The sequence below is a fragment of the Orycteropus afer genome, unplaced genomic scaffold (genome assembly GCF_000298275.1).
Source record: "Orycteropus afer afer isolate SDZICR_OR568_19922 unplaced genomic scaffold, OryAfe1.0 scaffold00181, whole genome shotgun sequence".
Taxonomy (NCBI): domain Eukaryota; kingdom Metazoa; phylum Chordata; class Mammalia; order Tubulidentata; family Orycteropodidae; genus Orycteropus; species Orycteropus afer.
In genome coordinates, this window is record NW_006921768.1 from 3340980 (window position 1) to 3352097 (window position 11118).

General features: G+C 37.5%; 1 protein-coding gene across 1 annotated transcript in view; it reads left to right on the forward strand.

The window, feature by feature from the left end:
* Positions 1-9805, forward strand: part of TRAM1 (translocation associated membrane protein 1) — a 45816-nt gene extending 36011 nt beyond the window's left edge. Inside the window, exon 11 of the mRNA XM_007947346.2 lies at positions 9732-9805. Coding sequence (XP_007945537.1) covers positions 9732-9805 — 74 coding nt within the window. The remainder of the gene's footprint in view (positions 1-9731) is intronic.
* Positions 9806-11118: the final 1313 nt, after the last annotated feature.

Here is an 11118-nt window from a genome sequence, read left to right on the forward strand (position 1 = left end):
TTTGGTCAATGACATGAGACAAAGTATATGTGAACTGCTGTATGAAAAGTGAATTTACTCTGTAAATCTTCACCCAAATCCTAATAAAAAAAAAAAAATGCATTTTTAAAAAATGAATCATCCCTATTGTGGCATTTCTTCATCCCTTTTTATGGATGAATAAAAAAGTTTTATTTTTATTTATTTAAATTTTACTGTGCTTTGGGTGCAAATTTACAAAGCAAATTGGTTTTACATTCACTGGTTCATGCATGTTTGATTTCACGCCGCAGTTACCATCCCCAACCATAAAAATCTCTCCTCTCTTCCCGTCCCTGTGACTACCTGCTCCCCATGCCCTTCTTCACTGTGCATGCCTGTCTGTCCAGCTTTCCCTCTATGTGAGTGCTGCCCATCTGGTGTCTCATGGCTGATTGCTCTAAGGGGTACATCTCCCTGGCATAGGTGTTCTGCTTGTAGGTCTTTCTACTGTTGGGCTGAGAGCCAATCCGTGGAAGTGAGTCCATTTCTAGGCCTGAAGGTAACCTGGGCCATCGTCTCAAGGGTTCCACCAGTGTCTATCTGACCAATAACTCTGGTCATTTTTGTGGTTTTGAATTTTGTTTCATGGTTTTCCTCCCACCCCATCCAGGATCTCCAATTTTGATCCCTTTCCAAGTGGTTGGCATTGGTAGCCAGACACCATCTAGTTCTTCTGGTCTCAGGGTCATGAAGGCTGAGGTCCTTACAGTCCATCTTATCTTTGGACTAATTTTTTCCCAATGCCTTTGATTTTCTTCACTCTTCTTTGATTCAGATGAAAGGAGACCAATAGTTAGTTGCATCTTAGATGGCTGCTCAAAAGCTTTAAAGACCCTAGTTGCTACTCACCAAAGTAGGTTGTTGAACAAGACTTTTTTAATTATGTTGTGCCAGTTGAGCATGATGTCCCCTGAGACTATGGTCCTGAGTCTGCAGCAGGCCCAGTGATTTTCTCTCAAGGTGTTTGGTTGTCTCTGAGAAGTCACTCCAACTCTGTATTCTGTTGTTCCTGTAGTGTATGTGGCTAATTTTGTAGCGTAAGTACATATGTAAGATTATCTTCAGCCAAATCTACCTTTGGTCTAGGGTATATTCCTGTTCACCTACCCCCACCTAATTTTCTCACCTGTTTATACATTTATCAGTAGCCTGGTGTTTGGTATTAGTATTAGTATTGTGCATGTACTAGTATTTGTCTCTGTTGTCTTATGTGCACTTTTCAGTGTCCTTCCTTTCCCCAATGTCATCATGTTGGTCACAGACTTTTTCCATATTGTCCCTCCCCTATAAAAAGGTTTTTAAGACCCCAGAGGCTACTCACCCAAGTGGGTTTTTGTGTACTGTGAACAGTGTTTTTGTGTACTATGTTATGCCAGTTGAGCTTGATGTCCCCTGTGACCATGTTCCCAATCTTACAAGCCTAGAGATTCACTCCCTCAAGGTGTTTGGTTGTGGCTAAGAAGTTTTTACAAAGTTATCATAACTTTATGCTGTTTGCTCTATTATATATATGGACATTTTTATTGCACATACAACTACATATGTAGAAATATTCTCTGCCAAACCTTAATATGGACATGGGTATGTTCCTGTTTGTCTACTTATACTTGCTCATTTTGCCTGTCTACCTATGTATCCATCCATAGATTAATGTTTGTTATTATTGATAACACAGTATTGTATATGTAAAAATATTTACCTTGTTGTTTACACATCTAATGTACCCCCCTTGTGTCTTCCTTTTCCTTAGTGTTATTGTGCTGGTCACTCACTTCTGGTATATTGCCTTTCCCTTCACCCAAATCGATACTTGTCTCTTACATGTCTAGCAGTTTTCCCTCTCCTCCCCCTTGCTCCCGTTTCTGGTAAGGAAAGTGTCCTTCTTTGTGTAAACCTTTCCTAGACTTTTCACAATAGTGGACTCATAACAGTATTTGCCCTTCTGTGATTGACTTACTTCACTCAGCATAATGCCCTCCAAGTTTATCCACATTTGAAGTTTCACAGATTCTTCATTATTCTTTAATGTTGCATAACATTCCATTGTGCGTAAGTACCATAGTTTGCTTATCCATTCCTCTGCTGTTGGGTGCTTAAACTGTTTGCATCTTTTTGCTGTTGTGAATAGTGCTGCAGTGAACATGAGTGTGCATATATCTATTCCTGTCCTGGCTCTCACTTCTTTAGGAGAGTCCCATAGTAGTGAGATTGCTAGATCAAATGGTATTTCTATTTCTAGCATTTTCAGGAAGCACCACACCGTTTCCCACAGTGGTTGGACCATTTTACAGTCCCACTAGCAGTGTATGAAAGTTCCAGTCTTTCAACACCCTTGCCAGCATTTGTTGTTTTCTGCCTTGTTGCATGTTGCTATTACTGAAGGGGTGAGTTATCAAAACATACTTGTTTTGATTTTGGCTAATGGTCTTAAGCATTTCTTCATGTATTTGTTGGCTTCCTGAATGTTGTCTTTGGTAAAAGGCCTATTCATGTCCTTTGCCCATTTCTTAATTGGATTTTTTGTCTTTTTGATTCTGAAGTGTTTCTATAAATTTTAGAGGTAAGTCTCTTGTCAGATATGTCATTGCCAAATATTTTTTTCCCAGTCTGTGGGTTCTCTTTTTAATCTTTTGGAGGTCTTTTGATGCACCTCAGAATTTAATTTTTTTAAAAAAGTCCCAGTCATCTAGTTTATCTTCTGCTGCTTGTGCATTTTTGGTTATGCTTGATAATTTTTATGCCATAAATTAGGGCTGCTAAGTTTGCCCCTATTTTATTTTTGACGAACTTCATAGTTTTTTAGGTTTCACATTTAAGTATTTGATTCATCTAGAGTTGGTTTTTGTGTATGGTATGAGGTATAGATCATTTTTCTTTTTTCTGCAAATGAATCTAGTTTTGCCAGCACCATTTGTGAAAGAGACTGTCTCTTCCCTGTTTAGTGGGTTTTGGCCCTTTATCAACAATCCCTATGTGGCTCGATCTATTTCTGGTTTCTCGATTCCATTCTACTGGTCTTTATACGTTTGTCATACCAATACCAGGCTGTTTTGTCTACCATGGTTTTGGGATTGGAGAGTGTGAAACCTCCTACTTTGTTCTTCTTCTTCAGTTAGTGCCTTGCTTATCTGAGGTGTCTTTCCTTTCCATATAAAATTAATTATTTGTTTTTCCATGTCCTTAAAGAATGTTGATGGAATACGGATCGGGATTGGGTTGAATCTGTAGATTGCTTTGAGTATCACTGGCATTTTCACAATATTTAGTAGTACTCTGTATAAGCATGGTATGTTCTTCCATTTATGTATGTTGTCTTATAGTTTCTTGTAGTAGTGTCTTATAAATTTCTTTGTACAGGTCTTTCATGTTCCTGGTAAGGTTTATTCCTAAGTAATTTATCTTTTTTGGTAGTTACTGCAAATGGTATTTTTTTTTCCTTATTTCCTTTGCAGAGATCTCTTTGTCGATGTAGAGGAAATCCAACTGATTTTTGTAGGTTGTTCTTGTGGCTTGCATCTTTCAGTTAGTTCCAGTACTTTTCTTGCTGAAATTACTTGGTTTTTCTATATATAGTATCATACCATCAGCAAATAGTTTTACTGCCTTGCCAGATTGAATGTCTTTTATTTCTCTTTTTTGCCTTATTGCCTTGGCTAAAAGGTGGGTGTATAACTACCTTTTTAAAATATATAAATTTATATATACATATATGTGGGAGCTCTGGGTAGCATAATGCCTAAGGCACTGGACTGCTAACCAGAGGGCTGGTGATTCAAACCCACCAGCAACTCCTTGGAAGGAAGATGGGGCAATCTACTTCCATAGTGATACTGCCTCGGCAACCCAAGGAGGGGTCGCTATGAGTCGGGTCCAACTCAACGGCACATAATAACAACAACAACATTATACATATATGCATACAACAAAAACGCAATGTACTGCTGTGGAGTCGGATCCGTCTCAGCGACCCCTCTTTGGGTTTCCAAGGTGGTATCTTTGTGGAAGTAGATTGCTCAACCTTCCTTCCAAGGGGTGGCTGGTGGGTTTGAACCACCAGCCTTCTGGTTAGCAATCAAATGCCTTAGGCACTACGCCACCAGAGCTCCTACATATAGCATATATATATGTAATATATATATGCTATATATATATATATATATGCTCTCTCTTTCTCTCTCTCTCTCTCTCTCTCTCTATATATATAGTTGTTAGGTGCCATCAAGTCTGCTCCAACTCAAAGTGACCCTATGTACAACAAAACAAAACTGCCTAGCCCTCTGTTAGCCTCATAATTCTTGCCGTACCTGAGCCCATCATTGCAGCCACTGTGTCAGGCTATCTTGTTGAAGACCCTCCCTTCTCCAGGGAAGGTCCTTTCTGACAACATGACTTAAGTAGGTAAGACAGAGTCTGGCCATTCTTGATTCAAAGGAGCATTCCAGCTGCACTTCTTCCAGGGCAGATTTGTTAGTTCTTCTGGCAGTCCATGGTACTTTCAATATTCTTTGCCAACACCACAACTCAAAAGCATCAGCTCTTCTTCGGTCTTCTTTATTCATTGTCCACCTTTCACATGCATGTAAAGTGATTGAAAATACCATGGCTTGGCTTAGGTACAGCCTAAGTCTTCAGAGAGACATCTTTGCTCTTTAGGTCTTTAAAGAGGTCTTTTGCAGCAGATTTGCCCTGTGCTGCAATAAGTCATCTGATTTCTTGACTGCTGCTTGCATTGATGTTGATTGTGGAACCAAGTAATACAAAATCTTTGACAACTTCAATCTTTTCTCTATTTATTGTGATGTTGCTTATTGGTCCATTTGTGAGGAGTTTCGTTTTCTTTATGTTGAGATGTAATCCATATTGTAGACTATAGTCTTTAATCTTCATCAATAAATGCTTCAAGTCATTTTCACTTACAGGAAAAAAGTTGTGTTGTCTGCATATTACAGGTTGTTAATCCTCCAATCCTGATGCTATGTTTCTTAGATTATTTGCTTAGCATACAGATTTAATAAGTATGACTAAAGGGTCTACCTGACACTCCTTTCCTGATTTTAAACCATGCAGCATCACCTTTGTCTGTTCAAATGACAGCCTGTGTACAAGTTCCTAATGAGCACACTTAAGTGTTCTGGAATTTCCATTTTTCTCAATGTTATCCATAATCTGTTATGCTCCACACAATCAAATGCTTTTGATTAGTCAATAAAACACAAGTAAACATCATTCTGGTATTCTTTGCTTTGAGCCAAGAACCATCTGACATCGGCAAAGATATCCTTTGTTCCACGCCCTTTTCTGAATCCAGCTTATATTTCTGAAAGTTCTCTGTCAGTATACTGCTGCAACTGTTTTTGAATTATCTTCAGCAAGATTTTGCTTACGTGTGATATTAATGGTATTGTTCGATAATTTCCACATTCTGTGGCATCACCTTTCTTTGGAACAGGTACAAATACGGATCTCTTCCAATCAGTTGGCCAGATAGCTATCTTCCAAATCTCCTGGAATAGGTGAGTGAGTGCCTCCAGTGGGGCATCCCTTTGTTGAAACATCTCCGTGGGTGTTCCTTCAGTTCCTGGAGCCTTGTTTTCTGCCACTTCCTTCAGTGCAGCTTTGACTTCTTCGTTCAGTACCATTGGTTCTTGATCATGTGCCACCTCCTGAAATCGATGAACTTTGACTAATTCTTTTTGGTACAGTAACTGTATTCCTTCCATCTTTTGATGTTTCCTGCATCATTCAGTATTTTACCCATAGAAAGTTGCATTATTGCAACTCAAACCTTGAGTTTTTTCTTCAGTTCTTTCCACTTGAGAAATGGCAATCATGTTCTTCCCTTTTGGTTTTCTAATTCCATGTCTTTGTACATTTCATTGTAATAATTGACTTTGTCTTCTTGGCTTGCTCTTTGAAATCTTCTATTCTGTTCTTTTATCTTGTTATTTCTTCCATTTGTTTTAGCTACTCCATTCAAGGGCAAGTTTCAGAGTCTCTTCTGACATCCATTGTGGTCTTTTCTTCATTTTTTGTCTTTTTAATGACCTTTTGCTTTATGGATGATCTTGATGTCATCCCACAGTTCTTCTTGTTTTTGGTCATTGGTGTTAAGTGCATCAAATCTGGTCTTTAAATGGTCTCTAAATTCAGGAGGGATGTAATCAAGGTCATATTTTGGCTCTCATGGACTTGTTTTAATTGTCTTCAGCTTGAACTTCCATATGCGCAAGTGATGGTCTATTCCACAGTCAGCTCCTGGCCTTGTTTTGGCTGAAGATATTGAGCTTCTCCATCACTTCTTTCCACAGATGTAGTCATTCTGGTTCTTGTGTATTTCATCTGGTGAAGTCCATGTCTATATAGCCACCATTTATGTTGTTGAAAAAAAGATACTTGCAACAAATAAGTAGTTGGTCTTGCAAAATTCTACCATGCAACCTCCAGCATTATTTGTATCACCAAGGCCATATATTACTACTGTCAGTGATTCTTTGTTTCCACTTTAGCATTCCAATCACCAGTAATAATCAACACATCTTGATTGCATGTTTGGTCAATTTCATGCTGTAGAAGTTGGTTAAAAATCTTCAATTACCTCATCTTTGGCTTTGGGGGTTGGTATGTAAATTTGAATAATAGTTGTATTAACTCGTCTTCCTTGTAGGTGTATGGATATTATTCTATCACTGACAGCAGTGTCTTTAAGGATAGATCTTATTATTAATGCCTGTGAAGTTCTGGTAGCACAGTGCCTAAGGCATCTGACTGCTAACCAGAAGGTTGGTTCAAATTCACCAGCCACTCTGTGGAAGCAATACTGGGCAATCTGGTTCCGTAAAAATTTACTGCCTCGGAAATCCAAAAGGGGTCACTATGAATTGGAATCGACTTGATGGCAGTGGGTTTGGGTTTTTTGGTTTATAGATTTAAAATTATTACTCTTTTTTTTTCTTATGTTAGTCATTTGTACCTTTTCTGTTTGTTCTTTGATTAGTCTAGAACCAACATTTATCTTTTTCTTTGTTGATTTTCTCAATGATATGTTTTCTGTATCATTGTTTCTTTCTGCTCTTATTTTCTTCCTTATACTTTCACTTGGTTATATCTTTTCCATTATATTCAATTGAAAATGTTTTCTTACTATGATTTCTTTTTTGTCTCATTATCTATAAGTTTATTGTTCAATATGAAAATATTTGAAGATATTTTAGTTGTCTTATTGTTGCTGATTTCTAGCTTAATTCTGTAGTTAAAGTACACATTCAGAATGATTCGGTTCTTTGGAATTTGTTGATATTTCACTACAGCTTAGCATATGTTCAGTTTTGGTAAATGTTTAATTTGCACTTCAAAAGGAAGTTGTAGTACTTATGTTTGTGTGTCAACTTGTCTGGGCCTGGTTGAGTGGCTGGGCAGCTGGTGGTAATTATTCCCCATGATGAGACTGGTAATCAATTCCATGGCAGGATCTATCATAAGCAGCTGAGTAGCTGCCTTTGGGATGTGGTCTGCTTCCTGTATATAAGGAGAAGCTTTGAGAATGGTCTCTAGCCTATGGCACGCTTGGACCCTGCATGTAGCCATATTGTGCTCAGGAGCCTGCTATGCTCTGCCGACCTTGGGGCTTACAATGGACTTGAATTAATGGCCTGCCATGTGATTTGGTAATATCAGGACTGTGCCTTTTTACTTGTCAACGTTGAGCTTGGCAGCCTCAGCAGCCAGCACCTGTCTGTGAAGAAAAGCCTCTGCTTCTGTGGGCTGGGGGAGTATGAGGCAGAGCTGAATCCCAAGGTTGAGGGGCTTTCACCCAGCCCCTAGAGCCTGGCACTTTGAACTTGGACTGAAAGTCTCTAAACCGTAAGAGAATAAACTGTTAAGGCCATCTCATTTGTGGTATATTCTTGCCAGAGCAGCACTAGGTAACCACAACAGAATTATATTCAGCATTTGTTGGATATTGTCTTCTATAGATGCCAAGTCATATTTATTAATTGGGGTGTTCGATTTTTGTGTCTTTTTTGATACAGAAGATTGAAAAAGATAGTTCTGCTTATTCTTTCACTTACAACAAAAGATAATAAATATCACACAGTGATTTTAAAGTTAATTTTTTCTCTTTGTAGTTTTGTGTTTGCTTTATTTATTTTGGGAGCTCTGGTCGCATAGTGCCTAAGGCACTTACTTAACTGCTAACCAGAAAGGTTCAGTTCAAACCCACCAGCCAGTCCTCAGAAGGAAAGTTGTGCAATCTACTTCTGTAGTGATACCATGTCAGAAACCCAAGGAGGGGTCACTATGAGTCAGATCCAACTCGAGGACAAATAACATCAACAACTATTTATTTTGAAACTATGTTGTTAAAGACATAAAAGTTAGAATTTTTATATCTTCCTGTTGAATTAGTCCTTTTTTCATTATGAAACTTTTGTCTTTATTTCTGTTCCATCAGAATTTACTATAGTGACATAAGCCTTTGTTTTGGTTAAATATTCTTATGGTATATCTTCCCCTATATTTTTTACTCCACATATATATGTGATGGATAGATAGATAGATAGGTACTGTTTTTCTTCATGCAGTCTGATAATTATTGTCTTTGGTTTGGGGCAGTTCTGGTATGACTTTCTTTGTATTTATCCTATTTTGTGTTCTTTAGAGCTTCTTAGCTTGGTTTCTTTCACCTTCATATGTTGCATCTGCCCATTCTCTATCTTCTGCCCTTGGATGCCAATTTACATGTGTTAAACCTTTTACCTTGTTTTTTATTTCTTATCATAAGTTTTGATGTATCTTTCTGTATTATATATCTGTTCTTTCTCTCTGAGCATCAGTCTGAAATTTTTCTGCAGCTTGCTAATCTCTTCTGTTAGGCTTGATCTAGGCAACTGTGCTGGCACAGTGGTTAAGGCTGGTGAACCCACCAGCTGCTCCACAGGAGAAAGATGAGGCGGTCTGCTTTCATAAAGAGTTGTAGCCTTCAAAATCCTATGGGGGTTGCTAGGAGTTGGAATCAACTTGATGGCAGTGGGTTTGCTTTGATTTTTTGGTTGTTAAACTAGTTTATTAAATACATACATTTTGGTTTTGTAGTTCTCACTTCCGGTATTGAAGATTTTATATATATATATATAATTACCCAGATTTTCATTTGTTTCCTTAAGTATAATCATTGTTCTTTCCTTTAAAGTTCCTATCTGATAACTCCAAATCTGGATCATTTGACTTTTTTTTTCTCCTGGTTTTCAGTCATTGGTCTTATTTTATGGCATGCCTAATAATATTTTATTGAATATTGGACATTATGTACAGAAATTTTTAGATGTTCTGGATGATATAGCCAGCAGATTGGATTTGATCATTCTTTTTACTCAAAGCCGGTCTATTTCTAGTTTTCTGTCATTCCAAGGACATCAGCCACTTGGGTATTACGAAGTCCTTCTTCCCTAACTGACCCTGAGTTCAGATTTTTACTCCCTAGTGATGTGTGACTTCCAGTTTGCTTATTTTGCTATGTATTTTCTTGGGAGTTGCTTTCTGCTTGATCTCTCTCAATCTTACTTGGTGCTTACTTAGACAATAAATTTCATCTGAAAGCCTAAGAATACATATTGGGTATTTAAATTTCTTTTCTGAAGTACTTTTGTGTATAAGAGTATATTTGCATTTATATATAAAACAGAGTAACAGTGATTCTTTTCTCTTTTCAGAAAATGGTGTAAATGGAACAGTAACTTCAAATGGAGCTGACTCTCCCCGAAAAAGAAAAGACAAATCCTCATAATCAGTTTCAAGCTAATTGATTTATGTCCCCAAAGAAATCTGCTTTTTGCTATACCTGTCAGCACTAGAGAATTTCTTCTGTTCTTGAAAATACAATTTGTGCTTTGATTCTTGCTGTGATACTGTGTCATGCGTTTTGTAAGGGCATTTGAGGGGAGGATGATCACAATGAGTGGAAAAAATGTTTTAGCTTAGACTAAGCTACCTGCCTTCGGAATAGTTTAGGGACCATGACTGTATTTTGTTTTGTTTTGTTTTTTTACCTTTGAACATTTTTCTAATGATTGAGAGAGAGAACTATTTACAAAAATTCCACATATCAGTGATAAAATTTCTTGCTCTCAAATTTTTTATATTAGCAAGGTGGCCTATTGTGGCAAGGTCATATTTTTTAAGTTATCTTTCAGGGTAAAATGGAAATACTATAAAGTTGAAAGTCAGACTTAAATGTTTTGAGTGTTCTCTAATTTTTAGGAATTTTTTTGTAGCATTTATTTACACCTGAAAAAAAATTTGTAAAATCACCAAAATAACTGTGTGCTTTATTTCATAGTTAGTGATTATTAGTGTTATATCCCCATTATTTTAAAAAAGAAGATACATACAAATGATTACAACATGTGGAAATTTGTTGCCATATATATTGAATCAAACTATATTAACATAAAAGTTCTTGTAAAGAAGTATAATCCTTGTGCATTTTAAACACTTGTAAACTGGAAATCAGAAAATTATTTACCATAAAGAGGAAAATCTGACTTATATAGCCCTTTGTGTTCTGTCTATTAATAATAATTCTTAATGTTTGTCATAAGTTGATGTGCACAGCATTTAGAAATGTTGTTTAACCTGCAAACCCTTTTAAAAAATACTGCCTACTTGATTTGTATCAATAGAAGAAATGTCAAGTGTCTTAGTTCTCTCTAGTGCTGCTATAACAGAAATACCATAAGTGGATGGCTTTTACAAACAGGAATTTATTCTCTTACAGTTTAGGAGGCTAGAAGTCCAAGTTCAGAGTGCCACCTCTAGGGGCCTGATGGAGGCCCCTCAACCTGGGGCTTCAACTCTGCCTCTTATTCCAGGCCCACTGGGACAAGCTAGAGGCTTTTTCTGACTCACACAGCTGCTGGCTGCTGAGGCTGACAAACCCAAGATCAGCAGGCACTGGTTCAAATCCAGGAACTGGAGGTGAAGACTCAGCCAATTACAGGATCCAAAATGTGCCAGAAAGCTAGAGACCACCCTCAAAGCTTCTCCTTATATGCTGGAAGTGGCCTCACCCAGAAGGCATCTACTTAGCTGCTCACAGCA